We start from the raw sequence: 24,980 nt of genomic DNA on the forward strand, positions 1-24,980 counted from the left end.
CTTTTCCCTTTGGTAACCGTAAGTTTGTATTCTATGTCTGTGAGTCTACTTCTGTTTTGGAAATGAGTTATTTGTATCATCTATTATTTTAGATTCCACATATAAGTGATACCACAGGATGTTTGTCTGTCTGTATGGCTTACTACACTTAGTATGATAATTTCTAGGAGATGGCAAATTTTGTTATGGGTATTTTACTACAGTTTTTTAATTGGGAAAAAATTAAATAGTGTATTCAGAATGTTTTCCCCCAAGGAAAAAAAAATGATGCTATTTGGGAGCAGAGGAGAGTAATGAAGATGCAGTCATACTTCCTTCTTTTACGTCAAAACAATGGCTATTTTGAAGCTTTTCAAATTTCAGGCTCAACTATGACCACACCAACCACACACATCCATCCCCCAAAGCCCCAAGAAGTGACTCACCTCACTGAGGTAAATAAAAAAGGAGCAGGTGGACCCATCCACTCCGTAGTCTGCGTAGCAGGGGTCCGAGCGCCACATATCTTTCATCCACTGAAACAACCAGGGGAGGTAAGAACATTTATGAGCAGCCCTTAGGTGTGGCCTGAGCTCATGTCAGAACCACAGATGCTCAGCTCTTGGATGACCCTGGCTGGAGCTGAGCATCAGCTGAGATGCTTAGAATGGCCATGAGACACGCCGGGCAGTAAAACCCAGGAGAAGTGACAGCAAGGAGCATCTCATCAAGAGCAGTGCCTAATGGGCCTTGGCATCAGTCCCCTCCCTGGAGAACCACAGTGTCACCAGCCCCAGGACAGTACCTAGAAGAGAGTACATGGACGAGGGTGGAAGCCCAGTGTGTGTGTGTGTGTGTGTGTGTGTGTGTGTGTGTATCCCCCAAACAGAGGCATGTAAAGGTTCTGGGGTTTGGTCTCACCATCTGATTCAACACTTGAACAGAAACTTTTCTCTGAAAGCCACTGAGCCTCAAGGGCAGGCTATATAAATGGGATTTTAAAAACTGTTCAGAGTCAAAAATGGCCACGAGTATCTGGGTACTCAACTGCACATGCAAATGTGACATTTAAATCACAATCTGGAGACTTCACAGTAGAGGCCCAGGGACCTGGGGAGTGGCGAGCCAAACACTTAATGGCAGGCAGCTTCTTGTCTTTAGCCCTCGAAAGATCACCAGCTGGAGGATGGGAAAGAGAGGGGAAGGCAGCTTCTAAGCCACAGCAGGTGCCTGAAATGGCCCAGGCACTTTCAGTCTGACCAGTTAGCCACTGTTGACTACCCCTGTGGAGCTGGCACAAGCACAGAAGGGCTGTCATGGCCACAGCCCCAAACTGGCAGCACTAAGGCGCTGCTTAAAAGACTCCCTTAGAGGGCTCACTGGTCCATCTGTTTTGCTGGGGAGGAAAAGAGAGGGGAGGGCAAGTAAGGGGCTGTCAGCGCACATTAAGGGGAATAAGAATGAACAGACATCACTTCTGCCTTACCTTGATTTTCCCCTCGCAGTGGGGATAGCCATCCATAGGAGGCAATATGCATTTTTCTTGAGCTCCATTAATGATATCTGGAAAGGAGGAAAAAAGAACAAAGGATGCCATGAAGTTTGTTACCAGGGAGGGGCGGAGAGAGAAACAGAAGAGAGAAATCTATCCTGGGAACCGCACTCTGACCCCTCCAGTTGGCAACACTTCCACTGGTCTGTAGCGAGGACTTGACTCAACCACAGCCCACCTCCAGGATGGCCAAGACCTGTGTTGTGTGTGGCCCAGCTTGACAGGGTGAGCCAGGCCAACTGGTGTGCCTGCTTGGAAATCTGCAACTGGGAAACTGAGAAACCAATCAAGTGGGGAGCGAGAAATGAAGCCATGAAATTATGAGGGTCATGGGGCTCAAACCAAGGCCATGAGCAGCTTCATGGCGTGTGCTTGTCATTTATATGAAGAATTTTTAAAAATGACACAAATGAAATTATTGAGAAAACAGAAACAGACCCACAGACATAGAAAACAAACTTATGGTTACCAAAGGAGAAAGGAATAGCTTAGGAGGTTGGGATAAACAGATATATAGTACTATATGTAAAAAAGATAAACAAGGATCTACCTATGGCACAGGGAACTAATTATTTCAATACCTTGTAATAACCTATAATGGAAAATGAATCTGAAAAAGAATAGATATATGTGTATATGTACAACTGAATCACTTTGCTGTACACTTAAAACACAGCATTGTAGAATCAACCTTACTTCTATACCTGGGGGAGGGGCAGGGAGGTGAGTGTATAAAGACATGTCCTAGAGCTGAGGCAGCCGGCAGGAGAGAGAGGTGAACAGACCTGGTGTCCAAGGAGCAGAAAGCCAGGAGATAACACTTGCAAGGTGTCGCATCTTACAGACCCTGTTCTTAAATTTCCACCAAAGATCTTATTCTTCCAACATCTCCTCCCAATAAACTCCCTTTCTACTGGCAAGCTCCAGGGGATCCCTTCTTCTTGTAACTACAGAGTCAAAAACTAAAAAGCATGCCTTCAGGAAGCGTATGGTTTAGTGCTGGACCACAGACAAACCGGTAAACAATTGAAGAGCAGCGTAAAAGGTCTTATGACCCTCGCCCCCGTCTCTGAGGGTCAGAGAAGGCTTCCTGGAGCCGGCGACATCTTAGCTAAGATGCGAAGAGGAAGGAGTGAGCCAGGCAGAAGGCCAAGGTTAGAGATGATGTTCAAGGAACCGTCCAAGTGCAGGACCTGGTCTGGCTGCGCTGAGTGAGTGTGAGGTACTGCGAGTCAGGCAGGGCCCAAACCAGAGGCTGCAAGCACCATAATAAAGATTTTGGTTTTTGTGCTAAGGCGTGGCTGGCAGACCACTGCAAGGTTTTAAGGAAAAGACGGTTCTGATAAGATTCTTGTTTAGGAGTGATCATTTCAGCTGGAAACTAGGACAAATTTAAACCCTTTTTTGGACCAACTGCATCTTCTGGTCATGCTTGGAAAATGTCCACATTATTCACAGAAGACAGTTTTCTATACAAAGTACTAAAGGGAAATTAGGTCCTACACTACAATGTCCTTTGACAGTGCTATTTAAATGATGTTGCTAGGTGCTAGGGCTAAAACAGAAGTTAGTGCTAGGCGGGATTTTCATTGTACCTGTTCCTTGAAAATCAGTTCGCTTGTTAGTGTAAAACAGAGATTCTGGACCTCGTGATTCAGCATTTTCAACGAGCATTTATTCTACTTGCTAAGGATAACTAGAGCATAAAATCAATATCCTCCTTTTCATAGATTGGAGGCAGTATCATTTAGGAGTTAACATGGAAGCTACTTAGCTTGGTGAAACCTCTATTTTCCCATCTGTAAAATCAGAATAACTGCACCTCTATTTCTCACTAAGTTAACATTTGTGTAAAAAAAAAAAAAAAAAAAAAAAAAAGCCTGGTCTGGTGCTCTCATCAGTTGATGATGCCACAGACCACAGCAGGTGCTTAAAGGTTGGCATTTGCTATAAAATTCCAGACAACTCTCATTCACTATACCCACGAAAGCAATATTTCAAATGCACAGCTGCTTCTGGAAATGCATTCTCTGTGGTATTTAAAAACTGCAGGCTTGAGTAGTAGATTTCCCCCAAAGCTCCCCCCATCTCTCACTTGTTCGGGGACAGCCGGCTCCAGAATCCCCTGACAAAGAGACAAGCTGCCTTCCCAGAAAACAAAGGTGCTTTCCAATGACTGCCACTCCTGTCACTATTTTAAATTCCAATTTTGCCAGTACTTAACACGAAAACAGGAGGCATCAAAGGTTCTGAGAAATTAAGCAGAGTCTAGGACAGCCAAGGGTTGGGGTAATCAGACTTATAAGGGGATCCTTAGGGGAAGATGCCCCCTTTCTTCACACACAAGAGGTATTATTCTAGCTCCAGATGTTCAGAGTCAGAGCTTATTGAAACTAGATGAGTTGAGGTATGGAAGTGTGGGACAGAGAGAAACCACCTAATGATAAATAAACCAGCAGGTCTATGAAGGCCAGAAGGCAAAGCCTGCTTGCTGGCAGTGGGGGTCCTTTTCATTAAGAATTTCAAGGAATAAAAATAGAGTCTGCCAAGAGTCAAGAAACTTTTTCTGTAAAGGGCCAGACTATAAACACTTGAGGCTGGACAGGCCACCCTGGGTTGTAGCAGAAAGGCATTCACAGACAATAGGGGGGTGACGGATGTGGCTGAGTTCCAATAAAACTTTGCTGGGGACATGGCTTAAATCATCAGTGTCGAAAAGTGAGACACATGAACACGGGGAGATCTTGACAAGGCTCTTTACTTCTGCAGAAGGGCACAGGTACTCAAAAAACAAAAAACAAAACAAAAGAAAAAACCTCAAACAAAGAAGAAAAGACCCTCCTTATTTATCCCTAATGCAGGTGATGTACCTGTCCCCTTCCCATTGGTCACGTCAGGGTGCACATTCTTCTCACTTGGCTAATTTGAAACAAATTGTTACTGGGAGAAGAGGGACATGGGGCAGGGGGGTGGTGGTTGCAGGAAGGCGTTTCGGCAGAAACCTGAACAAAATGAAGTAACCAAGATTTCCTTTGATAGAAAAGACATGTTACTTCTTTCCACAACTTTATTTACAAAAATAAGCACAGACCCCAGTGTTGGCTATGCTAAGAGATTCCCCAAAGGGGAAAGACCTGCTGAACTGACTTTAAGGACACCTGCAGGCACTCCCCTGCCAAGTGTGCCCTTCCTGTCACCTCTCCACTCTCCACCCACTTAAAGCCATTCCTCCTTTACAACACAGGTCGAGCATCTCCATCCAGGAGAGTCCCAATCCCTCTCCGCATGCTGAAATACGGATCGAGAACTGAGTTAGGATTGACATTGCTCACGTCCCTCCACGGCAGTGAAGCATCCCGTTCTTTAGTTTGCATCTGTCCACCTCCCTCCTAGGACGTGAGGATGCTGTGAGAAGGTTATGTCTTTCTGCACCATGACGAGGCACTCGGTAAATACCACTGGACTGAGGAAACACACCCACGGTCTTCCTGCACGCCCTCAGGGGGAATGAGACTGAGCCAAGACCCCTGCCAGGCCAGCATTCCTACTCCTCTTCCAACCAGCAGTGTGTCAGCTAATCCAACAGGGTCTCCTCTGCACCTCCTTGACCTTATGAGGAATTTCCTCGTTATTTGGTTGCACAGTGATGAGTGTGAAGAGACAGTGGCTTGAGGGGTAGGAGGGAATCTGTGAAAGGGAGACTCAGGAAGTGCCAGCCTTTCCTTGGAACATGGGGTTGAGCTGCTCTGAGAATCCAACGGCCAGTAAGTCACCTGAGCAGGACCCTCTGCTACTTCCCAGCCGGAGGAGTTTCAGCACACCTTACAGGACCACTCCCCACCTTTTTTCCATCACAAGTGACAGAATCATGATTTTATTAGTTTGTGTCCACAGAAGACGTTTCTACCTGTCAAAGAGCCTCCCATTTAACGGTTAAAAAAAAAAAAAAAACTAAAAATTCATGCCCAAAGAGGCTGATACAACTACTTCTCAGAAGACATTTAACTTATTGCACATGAGGCCCCTTCAAAAAGGAAACAGAATTCTGCCAAGGTATGTTACTAGAACCTTCTAGACGGTTCTAGTAACATACCTGTTATTCACCCCACATGTCAATTTATTTTTTTCTTAACGGTGAAAAGGCAAGAGGAAAAAAGATGTTCATGTAAGGAAAGAAGCTCAGCTCTTACTATTGTTTAGGATTCAATTTCACTTCTTACCTCGTATACCAGCCCAAGTTGCATCTTGCAATGAAACCTTAACCTCGAAACTGATTCTATGGCACCATTAATCAGGTATTACACAAAAGGCAGGATACTTTGGTGTGAAAACTTGGTTTTATCCATGTAGTAAAGGTCAAATATTGGGTTTAATCTAAGAGAACACATTTCTCATGATCAAAAATGCTTATAGCTCAGGAAGAACACATGTACAGCAGGAACAGACGTGGCAAAAGATGCCATAAACACAGCCAGAGTGGGGTGTTCCTGTCAAGCATGGAGCCAGATTCTCCCCGACAGTCCCAACATCCATACATAGATTGAGAAAGACACATGGCATTTCAAATACACATTTGGAAGCGACAGAGACAGGGATATGGAACCAGACGGATAGATGTTTTTACTCATGCTTTCCTCTGCCCAAGGAAGGAAGGAAAGTGGGAGAGTAGGCGGGCAGGAGCAAATGGTAAAGGCGGTCTCAAAGGGACAGTGAGTGATACAGGAAATGAAGGTGGATGATCATGACCTCCCTGGATATGTTACCAGCCTTTCTAAAGTGCTGGAACGTACATTATCGCATTTTATATTCACCACATCCTCCTAGAAGAGGAAGACAATGACCTCATCTCATGGTTTGGAAAAGAGAAGCCTCAAAATCCTCAGAAACTACTTCCAAACCTAGCCCACGGTCACTTCGAACATCTCTCAGAAGCCTGCTGATGACCGTGTGCTGAGATGTCAAAGCTGCATCCTTGGAAGACAGAGTCCACCTGGAGGAGCTCTCCAGGGCTTGGAGGGAGGGACTGCCTACAGCAGAGCAAGGCACACATCAGCAGAGCCCCCTCTCCGGGTTCAGCTTCCTAGAAGGGGGAATAGCCACCCTTGGGCACCCCAGCAACTCTATAGTATTTTTTCAAACAAATGAATGAACAAGTCTAACAGAAGGATGAAGAGCCCTGATTTCAGAGAAGTGCAGGTAGAAGAAAGAGACACTGAAGGGAGCAGCTGGGAGGTCCTCACTGGGAATCACTGAACCAGGAACTCTGAGTTCTGGACCACACACTAAACAAACCAAAGGAATCTGGGTCCCACGTGGTGAAAAAACGGTGGAAGGAGCAGCACTGAAACTCGAGTCATTTCTGATGCAGGGAGGGAGGAAGTGGCCTGTTTACCCTAAGAATGACTGATTTTCATACCTAATTGGTATTAAAAAGAGAGGCTGGCAGTTTTGTGCACTATGATCTTAATGAGTCATATGTTACCTATTCTGATATGTTTGCAAATCAGACCCAAGATCCACTGGGACCACACAAGGATACCTTTATCTTTTAGCTGCTCAGTTCAACACAACTACATCGAGAAGCTGCTGTATTTTTGAAGTCATCAACTATGCGCAGCATCACCTATGACAAACTTATTTCAAGTTAATGATCACCATTCTTCACTCTGATGAACAAAAGAAATCCAGAAATACGGTTATAAAAAGAGGCTCGAAACAAACAAGGCTGGCAGTGAGGTATCACTTTGAATCTGATTCCGCCAATGATCGTGGGTGGCACCACCTGTAAGAAGCTGGACCCCATACTCCTGCGTGATGATGATAATAGGAGGACATAAGAGGAGTGTGGATGTGTGTGGAGGGTGGCAGGGGCTGAGGGGGACACAGTGGGGAGATAGAGGTGTATTTGTAAGTGAGCCCCCAAACTTTAGAATGAAAGCTGACCTCCCAAGAGAGCCTCCTTTGTCAAGGGTCACATTTCTGCATATTAATTACAGCAAAGTCAGCATGTGTTTGAAATGGAACTTCTTTTTAAGAACTTGTAGAACACAATGCCATTAATTTTTTATCTAGAAAAGGCATCTGTTGGCTTAAGGGCATCTGATTCCCTCATTGACACTATTTTAAAGAAGGGGGCAGGGGAGAAGAAGAAAAAGGAGCTTTAAAGAACTCTCAGAAACCTCAGAAAACACGACCATTTTCCACCCCTGGAAGTTTCAGGAAACCGAGCTCAATCTCCTTGTCCTTTGCCAACAGCCAGGATAACCATCTCCTAGCACGAGGGTTTGATTCAGCCCAAGAGCAGCCCACACACATTGCCTCTCCAAAGATAAAGGGTCTCCGGTGATTCTGTTCTGGGTGTAGGACAAGGCCGTGTTTCTCTAGGAACACTGGATAGAACATGCGGCCCCAGGTATCAGATGGCCCCTGCAGGGTGTCCACGTGAGGACTGTGCCAGCCGGGTGCTGACTCCATCTCTGCGCTCAGCCTGGAGCCCACGGCTCTTGCCAGTACCTCCATCAGCCAGCCTAGTGTCAGGAGTTAACAGCAACACATCGGACAGCAAATCAGCCATGGTAAAATAGAATCTCCCATTAAAAATGACCTCACCAGTCATTCTCAGCTTGGCAAACATTCATTTAGGGCCACTTTACTTTTGCATTATGAAAAAGTGATTTAATTTCTGGAAGTGAATCGTATACACCTATGCCAGACCCAGGGCCACAGCTATAGGAAGTTCTCTTCCCCCGGAGGAGCTTGGCAGCCATGACTGGTAAAGATCATGTCTCACTCAGCCACCAGGGATGTACACGAGGGACCATGAAAAGAATTGTTGGTATTTTGTTCGTTTTGTTTTGTTTATCGACCTAAGAAGCTAGAAATGCAATTACTGTGCCAAAGAACTTCCGACCTGCAATATCAGGAGCCATATTAGTGAGCTGTTGACTTTTTCTGATTCCGAAGAAGGCCTAGAGAGACAAGTGGCTGCCTCCTTCAGCGACTTAGCAAAATTCCCTGATTACCTCCCATGCACAAGGCAATCTGCACGTTCAACTCAGTCCTCTGGCTTCTGAGTCAAGAGTGTTTCTACTACATTGGCTCTAGGTATTAAAAGGCACAACACCACTGCTGCCACCACATTCACAATCTTCACCAGAAATCTGAAGAGCCAACACTGAAAAATAAAATGACCAATTCTTACTCCTCTCTGAGTAGGCACCTCCCAGGGCCCCAGGGACTTGCTCAAAACCTGGAGCTACCCTATTGCTCATAAGCAAATCCTGCCAGTATAACGGAAGTCAACAAGAAAAATCATATTCAATGAACAGTTTTTCAATTATGCATGGCTTTCCAAGAATGGTACTCATGTGTAAAAAGAATACAGTTGGAGTTCCTATTGTGGCTCAGCAGAAATGAACCCAACTAGTATCCATGAGGATGTGTGTGGGTTCAATCCCTCGGGAGACTTTAATCAGCAGCCACAGCGGAGAACAAAATAAGTGGTGGAGTAAAGAGGAAAAAGAGGAAAGGCCAGAGATGGAAAAGAGTTTGTTATCTGTTTCAACCTTGAGTGTCCTATGGAGACAGGAAATCCACCCCTAAGGGTAGGGCAACCAATCAAGACCCATGTCTCAGAGGGTGTGGGAGAGGCGAGAGGGGCAATGGGCTAATGCAGCAGACTCACAGCAGACTTGACACAGGGCATTAGAAAACGTGGTGGGAGGGTGAGCTGGCACCGGACACTGCAGAATGGCAAAGTCCACCCTTTCCCACTGTGGACTGGGAGGGTTGGGTGCAGTGGCGCTGCGGCAGCAAGTGCTCTTTGAGAAGAAATACACGGAGAAAACATGAAAACCGAGGGAAAAGGAGAGCAATGGCCACATTTTGAGGATGCAAATTTGACCTTGTGGACTTTTCAAGATACTTCTGCATCACATCTTTATCACTGAATAGAGTTTATACCTAAAGTTATAAATGGGGAAGGAGTGGAAAGCTGTCTTTCCCTAGTATGGAAGCTTATGCTGTTTTTTCCCACCCAGGATCTGTAAAAATAATTATGAGTGTTTAACCCCTTTTCTTTGATTTATAGCAGCTTCTAATCATCCGTTTAGATTTCATTAAACTCTCACTGATGCCTACCTCTCAGGTTATCGGTAAATTCTTTTCAAATTTTCAAATCTGTTGCCAAAATGACATTGCAGAAGCCTCTAAAGTTGTAAAACTATGAAAATCTGTCTTTATTAGGTAGTTAATGCAGCTGCATGGTTTATCTCAATGTTGCTAAGAGATCCTCAAAGTTTTTGTGACAAGAAACAAATACTTTTTTCTCCCCCCCTCTTTTTTCCTTGCACCTACATGAGATGACAGATGGATGTTGACTACACTTATTGTGGCATCATTTCACAATATACATAAGTCAAGTCAGTAGGCTGTACATCTTCAACTTACACAGAGTTGTATGTTAATTCTATCTCAACAGAACCAAGTCGTGTCCATGCTTCAAACAGGAGGCCAATAATCCTCCCCTGAAATGCCATCTCCCCTCCCAGGCCACCATGCTAGATGCCCTCTCATTACGAAGCAAGCTCCTCCTGGAATTAACACTGTCAAACGTTCCAAGAGAGAACAGCCCCCTGGGTCCCAGTGTTTGAGCACCTGACCACATTCCACCCCTGCAGTGGAAACTGCAGCAAAGGTGAACAAGGATGATGGATCAAGAGGGTGAGAGCATCTAACAGATGTCTACGGGGATTATTTCTCTGCTGCTTACCAGGGAACCATCTGGCCAGGTTACTGGACCTTCCTGAGCCTGCATCCTCAGGTGACAGATAGAGCCAGTACAACTTTCTAACATGTGAGTTACCCTTTCTGTGCCAGGAATTGTGCCTGACACTTATTTGTTGCCTCATCTCACCCTCAGGCTTCAAAGTGAAATAAAAAATGCTAAGGGAGATAAAACCATAAGAAAGATGCCCACGTCATACTGAAATATCACATACTAGCTCTCATTCACTCAATTCACCTCTTGGTTCAATATACTTGTTGTGCTGTCTGTATATTTCTGTGTCTGTGTTACCCATCTCTGATTCATTTTATGTCACGATTCTCGGTGGAGTGTAAGATAAAGCCAGTGCCCCAAATGCTTTGGATTTATGGAAGGAAAGAAGTTCAAGTCTTTTTAAATGAATAGCACAAAGACATGTACTGTATATTTAATAGCTCTGGCATTGAAAGATAAAACTGGGTTTGCAATGTGATTTAGGTAATCAGAGTTCTTTTTATGCATAAATCTGTATGTATTCATCTCTACGTAAATGCAATATTCTATAAGCTCATACTTAATTTCTGCTATCATTTCTTCTGCAACAAAATGTTCTTCGGCATTCTAAATAACAATGCGAGGGACATCAAATGTTCCAAATGGTTGTTATTTTATGTATCCAGTTATAATAAATGGCCAGAACAGTAACTAAACTGGAAGAATGCTAGTTTTATGCATCAAAAACAAAATACCAAGTTATAAAGGTGTCATACTTTCAGAAAAAAAAGTTTCTATATGTAAAATTTTTATTTATTTAATATTGGGGGGAGCTGCACCCATGGCATACGGATGTTTCTGGTCCAGGGACTGAATCTGAGCTGCAAGTGCAGCAATGCTGGATCCCTAACCCTGCTGCATCACAGTGGGAACTCCACCCATACACAATATTTTTAAAATAAGACACAGTACTGACAATTTTTAATGTATCCTCAGCTGTCAATTTAGATTTAAGAAAAGATACTGAGAAGATAATGTTGATGGCAGACATTAAAAAGTTAAGATTATACTTGCCAAATGTCACCACAGTTTCAAGTTGGGAGCCTAAGTTGATTTTCACACCTATTCTCCTTTTTCAGGAAACAAGGCAGGGCCTTTCATAACTTCTCCTCTTCTCTCAGGCAGTTTATTGAAGCTATTCTACTGTAAAAGTGACAGGCCCCTGCAACATGGAGCACACACATTCCTCATCCCCTCAAACGACAAATGGTGCAATTTTTCTTCTAAAACACAGTTAAGTGCAGCTCACACATTTCAGACTATTCTTATCAAACTGTACAAGCATTTGGGGTTTGAATTTTGTTAAGGAAAAGAAAAATATATACACCATTTATGTATGTCTGTGCATTTGTATTTCTTAATTGAAACTAAAACCACAAATAAAGCAATGTGGAATTAATAACTGTAGAAGACTGGCTATATCCCTAGGCTATTTTGACTGTGCAAAATGCCCAATAGGTGTGTCCTCTCCCCAGCACACAACGCCCCTATTTGAATTACCTGTTGGAAGCCTTTTTGTAGGTGTTGGTAAAGGACAGGGTTTTTGTTTTGTTTTGCTTTTTTGTCTTTTGTCTTTTTAGGGCTGTACCCTCAGCATATGGAGGTTTCCAGGGTAGAGGTCGAGTCAGAGCTGTAGCTGCTGGCCTATGCCACAGCAATGAGGGATCCGAGCCACATCTGCGACCTACACTACAGCTCACGGCAATGCTGGATCCTTAACCCACTGACTGAGGCCAGGAATCGAACTCACATCCTCATGGATACTAGTGGGGTTCATTAACTGCTGAACCACAATGGGGACCCCACGGACAGGGGTTCTGATTGGACACACAGATATTTACAGGCAATGAGAAAGTGCTTTGATTATTCTTTTAATGGGAGACCAAGATAAATTTTTGTTTTCACTATCTCATATGAACTGAGTTATTCATCTTCTTTTGGTTGCTTGGTTATAGTATCCCTCTTCCCTTTTTAGGATGGAAAAATAAATTGTGAGTTAATTTAGAATTAAGATGACACCCTGATAATAAGTTTTTGGTACTACATAAAAAAGAACAAAAAAAGCTTAAGGCCTAGAAAATTGAGAACACCCACAAGTACATCAAACCTTTGGGGAAAAGTTCTAACAAAGGCTGAGAGCTACTTCATTTTTAGATCTCATTTGATGTATCCAGAGTTGCATGAAATCCACAAGCCCACTGGCATAACATACATACTATGCCTTCTAGATATGTTCTTGGCTAGGAACTATCTCTCATAAGCCAGACTGTCTTATAACTTAATGCCCTTTCTCTCCCCTAGCCCTTAGTGGGTTTTTCTTCCTGTGGAAAGGAATCATGCCTGGTTAAGACCATGTAAATTTGGACAATGATACACATCTTGTGAAGCTGAGAGAGTAAGGGGCATATACTTAAGTGTTATGTCTTACTCTGGAATGCTATTCATCTACTCAGTACAAAAGGCTCACCGGTATGTGAATGCAAGTTATTCTTGGTATGAAAAACAAAGGTTCAACTGCCTAGGAATTTGTTTCAGGAAGTAGTCTGTTCCTGGATGGAAAGTTAGTTTTTGAGTCAGTTCCTGAGAGCTCTGATCCTTTGGCAATGGGATCACCACCTGAAGGTCTTCAGCTAAGGATCCATTCGGCCACGAGCCACCCAGAGCAAACAGCACTCACCCTCTAGCCATGGTGTCCAAAAGAGGGAGAGCCATCATTAAAAGCACATTGTCCTTGCCAACCCAGAAACAGTGGTTATTGTATCAAAAGCAGGAGACAGCTAGCATACATACCAAAAGGCAGGAGAAGGACAGCAGTGAAAAGAAATAACTCAGATAGTTTGTTGACCAGAGTAGACTACCACACTGCACTATCTGTGCAAGAACTGGGTGATCAATTTAACTTGGGATTCTTTATATAACAAACCTGAGAAATTATATGTTGTCAATGGCAGAGAAGTTCATATTGGAATAATCTTCCCACAGATAATTAAGACAATGAAGAGTAAGGGAGAGGGGCAAAGACCAGAAGGAGTTTGAACCTTAAAAGGAAGTACACTGGATAAGACCCACGTTAAATGGCTTTGCCCTTGAAGTGACTGACTAGGTGGTAGTGGGGATACAATCTTAGGATTAAGTTTGGGCAATCAGGATGGTAAGACATTGAAGAAGGATATTCCCTTAAAGAGGGAACCAAAGACAGGAGTCACCATATCTGCATATAAACTGCCTTTTTTTTTCTTTTTTTTTTTTGTCTTTTTGCCTTTTCTAGGGCCACTCCCGCGGCATACGGAGGTTCCCAGGCTAGGAGTCTAATCGGAGCTATAGCCGCCGGCCTACGCCAGAGCCACAGCAACGCGGGATCTGAGCCACATCTGCAACCTACAACACAGCCCATGGCAACGCCGGATCCTTAACCCACTGAGCAAGGCCAGGGACTGAACCCGCAACCTCATGGTTCCTAGTCAGATTGTTAACCACTGTGCCACGACGGGAATTCCCATATAAGCTGCTTTAAAATCCTTGAATGTCCCCATAACTGAGCATCTGTAGGGGAGACTCCAAGGAAAACTCTAAAGGTGTTCAGAGACTTAGCTGCTATTCACTGTGGGGGATCCTGACAAGTCAGAAATCCCAGAAAGGCCAGGCACCAGGCCCAGGATTTAAGACTTCCTAAGACTAGGGCAAAAACTGAATCACACACACCCAACAAACCATAAAATCAAATCTTCTGAGGCTCAAGGTGGTAAGGTAGTAATTTAATTGCCTGCTAGAACAAAAAATCAACACTCTTCAGAGGGTGGTAACAGAATACACACACTCAACAACATATTATAATGCCCAATATATAACAGACAATTATTAGATGTGGAAAAACAGGAGGATGTGAACTAGTGTCAAGAAAAGCAGTCAGGAGTTCCCATTGTGGCTCAGTGGTTAACAAACTCAACTAGTATGCATGAGGATTCGGGTTAGATCCCTGACCTTGCTCACTAGGCAGTAGGTTATGAATCCAACATTGCCGTGAGCTGTGGTATAGGCTGTAGACGTGGCTCGGATCTGGCATTGCTGTGGCTGTGGCCGGCAGCTTCAGCTCCGATTTGATCACTAGCCTGGGAACCTCCATATGCCACAAGGGCAGCCCTAAAAAGACCGAAAAGAAAGAAAAAAAGAAAAAAAAAAAAAAAAAAGCAGTCAAACAAAACATATCCCAAGATTATGTAAATGCTGAAACTGACAAAGAATTTAAAGCAGCAAATATAAATATGACTAAAGACAAAGAAGTGCACATTAAAAAAACCCAGAAATTCTGAAACTAAAATGACAAGTTGACAAATGGATTTAACGATAGTTTAAAGATGGCAAAAGATAGTTTCAGTGAACTTGAAAGAAAAAAAATTATTCAATCCGAAAGACAGATAATAAAGATGAGAGAGAAAAATAGAGCAGAGCCTTAGCGAGCTGTGGGACAGTATAATGTAGGTGAAACTCTGTATAAGTGGATGTCCAGAGGTAGAAAAAAGAAAAAAAAAATGGAGAAAAAATACTTGAATAATGGTCAAGTCGAACACTTTCCAAATTTGGTGAAAAACATTAACTTCAGGTCAAATATCTCAGTGAATCACAAGTAAGATAAACACAATTTGCCACCATCAAATTGCTAAAAGCCAAAGATAGAGATAAAAATGTTGAAAGCAGCCAGAGAAAAATAAGGCAAATTATATAAGAGGGTACAAAGATAGAAATGTCACCTGACTTCTCATCAGAAAAAGATGGAGGCTAAAAAATAAACAGTATTTTTAAAGTGATGAAAGAAAACTATTGTCAACCTAGAATCTGCTACCAGAAATCAGTACCCTTGTCCTTGAAAAATGCTGGTCCCTCAAAAGCCATTTTCAGATAAATGAATGATGAGAAAATCTACTGTCTGCAGACCTTCATGGCAAGAAATAAACAAAAGTAGTTATTCCTGTTAAAAGGGAAATGAAATCAGATGGAAACCTAGAACTACAGAAAGGAATGAAAATCATCAGAAATGTTAACATGTGAGTAAATATAAAAGACTATTATTTTTTCCCTTCCATTAATTTATCAATTTATTGTCTAATACAAAAATCATAGTATAGTGAGGCTTAAAATATATGTCAATATGAGACATTTAACCACAATAGTACAAGGATACAGGATTAACAGGATTAAACATGAAGTTTGTGACATAAACCCTAAACAGACTGTGATAAATTATGAAGGTGTTGCTAACTAAAATTTGTCACTTGCCAGCTGCCTCTGCAAGGATTAGGTCACTAGCCACTGTAGCCCCAGACATTCAACACCTCCAGCTCAGGGTGGAGATCAGGAATGAGCCAGTCTCTGGTCTGGGAAAAAACAGCAGAACAGGCCTTTAGAGAGTTAGATATTTTTAGGAGAAGGTTTTATGAGCCCAAATTCTTGCATCTTCTCACATCTAGAAAAGCACTAAAATAATTAACGGTGACATCTGTTCCTCATGACCAGCAGCAAGCCTCTGCCAAAATGTGTGCTTAACTGCACCCCCTTCACTAAAATCATATATAACACTGACCTTTCCCACCCATCTCCTTGGCGCACTTCCTCAGAGCTCTCTGCGACTCTGTCCCCTGGGCTGTAGTCCTCATTTTGCCCCGAATAAAACTTAACTCACAACTCTCGTGTTGTGTGTGTTTCCCCCCAGTTGACAGTCTATTGACATCTCTAGAACAGGGGATGGCAAAACACAGCTTAGAGGCCAAATCTGGTCTACCGCTTATTTTTGTAAATGAAATCTATTGGAATATAGCCATGCAATTCATTTACTGTCTATGCCATTCATCTACTGTCTCTGGCTGCTTTCACCCTTCAGTGGCAGTTAAATAGCTGCAACAGAGATTGTACATCCACAAAACTAAACTATTTACTACCTGGTACTTTACAGAAAAAGTTTGACAATCTCTTTCCTATAGAGTCTTTCAGTCAGTCTTACTACTTAGAGAATATTTTTTGGTATCTAGGATGTGGAATAGTAATGATTTGCTTCCATCAAATCTCTTTCATTTCAAGACAAAGAGCCCCAGCTTCTACATCCCAAGGTCACTGGCAGGGGGAAAAAAAAAAAAAAGACAGGGGTGTCACTCCATCATCATGGGCTCCACCTCATACTTGTGGATTCCAACATGTTATTTTTCTCCTCTATTTAACATTTATCTTTCCTTCCTGGCTGCCTGACTTACAGATTTCAAGCTCCAGCATCAGACACAAAGACAATACCTTACAGAAACTGTTGAACCAGCTCCCACAACTGTGTTAGGTGAAAACCCTTTAATGAATCCCTTAATATGCACACACATACATGTATGCACATGCTTGCATGTGTGTATGCTCATGCAATATACATGCACATCTAGAGCTTCTGCTTCCGATTTAATCCTGAGGGATTAAAGAAAGCCAAATAAAGCCAAAGTTGGTTCTTTGAAAAGATAAATGAAATTTATATTCCAAGCAAGAGTGATCAAGAAAATTTAAATAAGCAGTATTAGGGCTTAAAAGAGGAATGCCGCTACAAATCCTATAGATATTAAAAGTGTAAGAGAATATTATGAACAATTTATAACACTATAGTCTACTATTTAGAAGAAATGATGGAATCATGTATTTCTGGCAGTATTCATAATAGGCTGAAACTGGAATTACTCACATGTCCATTATCAGGAAAACAGGTCTATCAATTATGTTTATAATCACAATACAGAATACAATTTGCTGATTTAAAAAAGAGAACTGATATACGCAACACCATAGGTGAATCCACAAATAGTATCCTGAGAGAAAGATGCCAGACACAAAATATGTTTATACTGTATGACTTCATTTTTATGATGCTCAAAAACAGGCAAAATTAATCTATGATGATAGAAATCAGAACAATGTTTGCCTATGGGGGAGGGAGAGTAAATGGAAGGAGGCATGAGGGAACATTCTGGGGTAAGGAATATATTTGGTAACTCGCCTGAAGTGCTGGTTTTATGAATGTACAAATTTATCAAAACTCATCAAATCGTACACTTAAGATCTATGCCTTGCATTATGTGTGATTTTGCTCTCACATAAAAATTAAGCTAAGTTGTTTTTTTTAAATGTATACTTTCTCTATGATTAGGAATACAGATGAAGGAACATTATTTTCCTTTGCTGATCTCCATTTATTAATCCTTTGCCAACCACCTTCAGAGGAAAGGCTTATTCTCCAGTGAGCTCATATGCACCTAAAGCATCTCAAACAATCATACCTCCAATGGCTTCTAATATTATATGTTTCACCATGGGCTGACCATGCTAGGGGCTCCCTTGGTTTTTAGGTTGGTTACAAAAGCACAGAGAGAGCTGAAACTTAATCTTTAGTCCAGAAATTACAATCTTGGAGTGAAGCACAATCTGTTGGGAAAGTGTTTTTTTCAGTCACTGACTGCATCCTGGTGTCCCTTATTTGGAGTAGACCAGTTAATTGTGCATTTACAGTGCTTGGCTTGAAGCAGAAAGAGGACTTTAAATAATATCCTTTGCTCTAAAATGTAACTGCACTTGTGAAGAGTGAAGAGTCAGCAGTCCCAGAAAATCATCACCCGAAAGACACTCAACAGAAGAAAGGCTGTGATTTCACGCCTCCTCTCTGCAGCCTTTGACAGGAATCACTTGACTTCAATTTTCAATATGCAACCCTGATTGCTCAGCCTATTTGTAATATGTGGCATTCTGCCTCTCGAACTAAGCTTCTAAATTAGTACTGAGAAGGGAAACAGGTACTAAGTGAAGGAAACAGGAAGATTAATTAGGAGATTTTCATTTTTCACCATCATGTAAAGGTAATGAACTCAAGGGGTCAGAGAATGGTTGCTTCTCACAGAAGTCAAAGACTCAATCTCACCTGACTTCTGTTCTGTTTACTAGAACACAGAAACTAACAGTAACTTGTGCCACAGAATGGATCAATAAGGCATCACCAGTGACTTCTGTAACTATGTGAAAAATCTGCATGGTATGAGCTTGGAGGCATTCATAGAGTTTCAAGTAAGTTCAGTGCAAGGCAAGGAAAGAGCCAGGCAGCAGCCCACTGGGAAGAAGCAAGGTGTGTTCCAGGGTTTCCTCTAGGAAGGGGACACTGCAAGGAGCTCTTTGGGATTAAAGAAAGACAGCTTAGAAATGGAAACTTGGTGGGTGGGGGATAGAGGCTGTATATATCAAATCTGAAGTTCCTGAGGAATAAAAGATGAGATGGGAAAATATTTGACATTGATCTTATTGTCATCTAACTACTAGGGTGCAATTACCCTTATCAACACTTGAATTTCATCTTGCTGAAACAGAGATGATACTGATGCAGACACACTCCACTATATTAGCCGCCTTTTATATTCCCCAGAATATTCCCCAGAATAAATAGAACAATGGCTCGCACAATTGATATAGATTTTGTGAATTAAAGATGATGATGGTGGTGCTGATACTTGGGAAGGTCAGATATGAACCCCAGGGGAACAGAAGAAATGACAAGCTCATGTGTTTCTGGGCAAGATGGAAAAGTGCCGTTAGAAAGACCTAGGTAAAAAATATTCTCAAATGAGGATGCCTCTCTTTCAGAGGAAAGAGGAGGAATCAGGTTTTAAAAGCTTCTTCTTCTTCCATTCTTTTGTTGCCTTCTTCATTCCCAGCAAAGACAGAGTCTTACCCTGCATTCACATCTGTGGCTCTGAAATCATCTCAGCTTTACACATTACATCCAATTGGCTCCAGTTCCCATGGCCTCTGACACCAGCACAAACACCCCCCAACCATACATATATACTCAACCACCACCACCATCTCCAACCTGAGAAAACCATCCCTTCCCACTCCCCAGCCTAGATTCCTTTCTTTGGTATATTTCTGCTAACATCTAATAGAGACTCTAAGGGACTACCCCAAATCATCTGTGGTCCTGATTTATGTCATATTGAAAGTAGCTTCCAACACCTGGAAACACTGTATTTGGTTGATATTAAATTTTGATAAACAAGGATTTGCAATACCAGAATTTGATTTATATAATGTCCAGTTCCCATTATAAATAGTTCCTCCAATTATCTGATCATTCTTAGGGCTGGAGAAAAATATATGACATGAACTACTATGAACAAAAATAATGTTTTAACTCTAATTTTCAATTATATTATTTATAAAAAGAATTTGATGTTAACACATAAAAATGTACACATTCACACTCTAAAAGGAAAAATTAAATTACTTAACATGACCTTACAATTTGGATAAACAGAAAACACAACAGACTTCAGGACTTGGGGGTTTTGTGTTTTTTAAAATAATATAGGTTATTTTTCTAAATTTTTATTTAAAAAAGTTTGACACATACACAACAGTAGAAAGAGTGATACAATAAATCTTTACAGCCTATCACTTAGCTTCAACTGTTAACAATATATTGTTGAGTAGAAGTGACAAGAATAGATGATCTTTCCTTTTTCCATATCTTAGGAGGGAAGCATTTGGTTCTTCTCTATTAAGATGTTACCTGTAGGTTTTCTCCTGGTTTGTTGAGAATTTTTTCATGAGTCAATGTGAGATTTTCTCAAATGCTTTTCTGCATCTATTAAGTTAATATATAATCTATGACTTTCATTTTATTAATATGGTGAATTACATTAATAATTTCTGAATGTTAAACCAAATTTGCATTCCTGGCTGGGATAAATTTCAATTAGTCATGATAAATAATCCTTTTTTATTTATCGATAGATTTGTGTTACTGGTATTTTAAGAATTTTTGTGTCTGTGTTCACAGGAGTTCATGATCTATAGCCCGGTTTATGTGTGATGTTTTTGCCTAAGCTTTAGTGTCTGGGTAGTACTGGACTGATAAAATTTGCTGAGGGGTATTCCTCCTACATTTTATGAAATAGTTTGTTCAGGGTTGGTATTCTCTCCTCTTTAAATATTTGATAGAATTCACCAATGAAACCAAATGAGCCTGGATTTCTCTTTGTGGAAAGAGTTTTAAGTACTAATTCCATATTTTCATTTGTTACTGAACCATTCAGATGATTTTGAGTCAGTATGGATTATCTATACCTTTCTAAGAAAACTGTCAAATTTGATGGCATAAACTTGTTCATAATGTTTCCTTATAATCTTTCTAATTCCTGTAAGCAATGCTCCCTTTTTCATTCATGATTTTAGTAATTAACATTTCTCTTTTCTTTTGCAACAGTCTAGCTAACGATTTATCAATTTTCTGGATTTTTCTAGAGAACCAACTTTTAGTTTCACTTATTTCCTCTATTGTTTTTATTTCTATTTCATTGATTTTTACTCTAACCTTTATTATTTCTTGACTCTTGCTTGCTCTGGGTTCACTTTGCTCTGCCTTTTCTCATTTCTTAGTGTAGAGCCTTAAGTTATTGATTGGAACCTTCTTTTCTAATAGAAGGGTTCGAACCTATAAATCACATTAATATATAAGCCCCAAAATATTTCAATTATTTTATAGTCTTAAAGAAATGAAGAAAAGAAAAAATACCAGAAATGAAGAAAAGAAAAAATACCAATATCTATCTATAATGTTCCAGATATACCTACACATTTACCTTCTCTGGTGTTCGTTTCTTTGCGTGGATTCAAGTTACCATGTGGTGTCATTTCCTTTCAGAATAAAGGACACCCTTAGTTTTTCTTATAAGAAGTTCTTAGCAACAAATTCTCTTTCTTTGGGAATGTCTTCATTTTGCTTTCACTATTGAAGGGTAATTTTTCTGGAAAGAGAATTAGTTGCTAGTTTTTCTCTTTTAGCACTTTGTTCAACAATGTCTTCTAGCTGCCACTGTTTCTGATGTGATGAATATTTTTCTCTGCTTTCAAAAATTTCTCTTTGTCTTCCAACAGTTTTGATTTGTCTGTGTATGAATCTTTTTGTGTTTATACTACTTTGGGTTTATCAAGCATCTTGGTCACTAGATTAATATTTTTTTATTAAATTTTATAAGTTTTCAGCCATTATTTCTTCAAATGTTTCTTATGACCTCTTTTTCTCTTTCTCCTGTTGGGGTTCCTATTAAACATATATTAGTGTGCTTGAACTCAGACAGGTCTCTGAGACTGCTTTTTATCATTCTTTTATACTGGATAATTTCTGTTTATCTATCTTTAGGTCCATTGTTTCCTCTGAGAGCTCCAATATTGTTAAGAGTTTCTTTGATGAGTTTCTCATTTCAGTTATTTTACTTTAGAACTCCAGAATTTCCATTTGGTTCTTTTTTTATAGTTTCTTTCTTTCTTGAAATTCTTTAATTTTTCAGTCATTGTCATCATACCTTCCTTTAATTTTTAAAACATGGTTTCCTTTAGTCCTTTTAACAATTGCTTTGAAGTCTTTTTGTAATACGTTCAAGATCTGTGGCCACTCAGAGGGTCTGTATTAACTGTTCCCTCCTCCACCAAGTCAAGTCTCACTTCCTGTTTCTTTGTACGTCTCATGAATTTTTTTTTTTTTTTTTGGCTGTTATTGCTAATATTTTGTTTGTTTAGCAATTTGCCTATAGTAAGTCTGAAATGTTACACCTCCATGGTATTTGGCTGCTGATGTGTCTGCCTGGGTTTTTAAGTTTTTTAATTTTTGGTTTTTATTTTTAAAGCCTGGAGTCCCAGGGATCACCTCTGTGTCTGAACAGCTTAGTAGTCAGCCTATAATTGGTCAGATTGGTCTGCTGGTAGGACATTCAATATACAACAGTATTTAAATCTTTCTGCCATGCCCTCTTGTGTTTCCTCTGTATATGCACACAGGTTTATGGTCAGCTATGGATGAGTGGGCAGTTGGAGCCCACTCTGGTCTCTCCTGAGCAGATTTGTGGAGAGCCTATAAAATCCTCTTATGACTGTCTTACTTCCCTGATCTCCATACCAAATATCTGGCTAGTCTTCTGGTTCACTGCTTGCCTCAAACCAGGAGGCAACCTCCATCTAGCTGAGCCAGTGGTGTTCCCACTCATTTGCTAAGATCACTACTATTACTGACTGGACATGGGATTTTTCTCTGCTCTGTTTCAAATCAACTCAAGCTCCTCCTCTCCATTAATCAAGCTGCTGGATTTCTCACACTACCTTGCCCTGCTAGGTTGAGTTAAGGTAAAGAACAGCAGTCACTCCAAGCAAAAGGATATCAACCCCTGTTTTCTTATCATGATTAATTGCTTCTCAACCTGACGGGTGCCTTTGGTCGTTTCCAAAGCCATGAAATGGTTATATTTGACAAGTCTGTCCAGTTTTATTATTGCCTTTTTAAGAGAGGAGTTGCCAACTTATAATTTCCATCATATTGGACATTTTGCCCCCAGTATACCTTATGTCTTCAAAAAGAACTACAAATTATTATGTGACATAAACATACAATTTTTTCCTATTAACTAGTTTGGGAAATCAGCTTTTATCCATCTTCTCTTTTCTGGATCCTAGAGACCTCACATTTGAATACAGATGTTTTTTTTCTTTTCCTAATCAAATAGTAAGTTAGCCAAGTAAAATAACATAGGAAAGAGAGGTTTCATGAAATCAATAGCTTCCAACATCTGCAGAATAAGGTCAGTTGTAAAAAGATTCTCTATTTTTGACTGTTTCTCATATACTCTGTAAGGAATAAGAGAAGTGGTTTTTCTTTCAGGTATTAAAGTTAACTTCAAAGGTGAAAGGGAGAAACAAGAGGGTCAAAAAGAAAGAGGAAGGAGAAGAACCTTAAGCCCTAGTCCTAGGCTACAAAGAAAGAAAAAAAAAGAAGAATATTTAACTTTCTACCAATAAAAACTTGAAGCCAAGGATATTAAGAACAGGAAATTCAGAAGAACTGAATGAGCCAGCCACTCCCTCAATACCAAACCAAGTAACTCAATATTAGTATTTATTTTGTGCCCACAAATTCTGGAAAATGACTCCAAGGTTCAGCCAGTTATATATAATCAGAGGGAATTTTTTAATTGTGTAGGGTTTTTGAGAACCAAGTGTCCACCCCAATTCCCTGAAAAACAGCTGCATCAAAAATATAGCAACTCAAATACAACTGGCTCTGCCTACCATGCTACAGAAAATTTAATGACTTTAGTCTGTTCCCCACACTTTTCTCCCTCCACCCCACTGCTTTGCCTAAATGGCCAAGAACATAGTATTTCTTTGTCCAAAGAGCCAACATTCAAATAAGAACAAACATGTGTGCTCAAGGCTGCCAAATATTACCAGATGAACCGCTCTTTGCCTCCAAAGGATTTCACCTGACTTCCAACTTCCCCAATAAGCTTGTAGTCATTTTTGGGTCCTACTACAAACCATTAACCCAAAGATGGCTACAACCTGGCAAAAATGTTGTGAAGCCATCTTCCCATTCCCCTTTCCTTAGGCAGAATTAGATTAAGATAGAGGAATATTTGTTGTGTTAAGGATAAGAGACTGAGCTGAAATATAAACTGTACTGGGTGTAACTCAAGCTTACTGAAACCACTCCTGTCAGGCATCAAAGCTGCCCAAACAGCCCTCCTGTGGCTTCCAACAGAAACTCTAAACAGCCCTTTCCTGTCTGTCTGAAGGCAGTGACAGCACCGATGAGCCACTAACAAGCCACTACTGCTGCTCTTGTAATCCTTCTGGAGAGTCTATACGATGTATCAAAATGGAATGCATACCCTTAGTAAAATGGTATTAAAACTACCTGCCAAAATTAGAAGAGTGAGAATAAAAGAGGTCGATCCAGGGTAACAAAGATTTTCAACATCATGAAGATTTCTTTCCAATTCTATCCTATTTCATAGCTCTAATGTTTAGAACCTACTGAAAGAATACCTACAAATGCTTGGATTTTCCCTGCCTGACTGCAGAGGGCCACGCAGTTGCCTTGGGCCCACTGAACTCCCAATTCCACTGCCAGCCTCGGCACACACTTCTAGTGCCATTTGGCTCTACTATGGCTATATTCAACTTAGAAGTACCTAAACCATATTTTCTCCATTTTTTTCTGGCCACTCCAAGTCTCCAATTTTCTTTTCTGGCATCTTCGAACCCCTTAGGAGCCATGAAATGTCAATCAATGCATGGGCATTCCAAACTATATATCTGGATTTGCCTTTTATAAAACCACAGCCCTCAGCACAAAAGACTACAATCCCCTTTATAAGAGGCTGACCTGTAGTGGGATGCACCTGGGATAAAAATCTTTATGAGACTAAATAATTCTAACTTTGTCTCAAATATGAGTATCATGCCCTGAATACTTAATCCTGGTGGTCGATGAGGCAAAGTCACCTGGCATTCCAATAAAATCCTTATATAGTCACCCTATGTTAAGATTTAGAAATGGGAAAATACAAATGAAAACATTAGAATAAAGCAGTTACTCCCCGCTATGGTGGGGCCAGACAGTGAAGTCTTTAGCTAATGCCTGAAATAGTGAACGGCCACCATGAAAGAAGGTAGAACACAATTACATCTCTCTCCTGTGTGCCCCTCACCCAGAGGCAAAAGAATTGTGGCCACCAGAAAAATGGATAGGATCTCTTTACTGGATGGGAAATACTGTGCGAAGCAGTTCAAGCA

The 24,980-nt window shown here is 40.9% G+C and overlaps 1 protein-coding gene across 6 annotated transcripts in view; it reads right to left on the reverse strand.

Annotated features, from left to right (window-relative positions):
* The window catches only part of MGAT5 (mannosyl (alpha-1,6-)-glycoprotein beta-1,6-N-acetyl-glucosaminyltransferase), a 374,468-nt gene that overhangs the window by 151,984 nt on the left and 197,504 nt on the right, over window positions 1–24,980 (reverse strand). For all 6 annotated transcript variants that reach the window (XM_021075187.1, XM_021075189.1, XM_021075184.1 and 3 more), the window contains exons 4-5: window positions 1,466–1,542; window positions 426–515 (exon numbers count right to left, since the gene is read on the reverse strand). In XM_021075187.1, the coding sequence (XP_020930846.1) occupies window positions 426–515; window positions 1,466–1,542 (167 nt within the window). The remainder of the gene's footprint in view (window positions 1–425; window positions 516–1,465; window positions 1,543–24,980) is intronic.

The sequence above is a fragment of the Sus scrofa genome, chromosome 15, assembly GCF_000003025.6.
Source record: "Sus scrofa isolate TJ Tabasco breed Duroc chromosome 15, Sscrofa11.1, whole genome shotgun sequence".
Lineage (NCBI taxonomy): Eukaryota > Metazoa > Chordata > Mammalia > Artiodactyla > Suidae > Sus > Sus scrofa.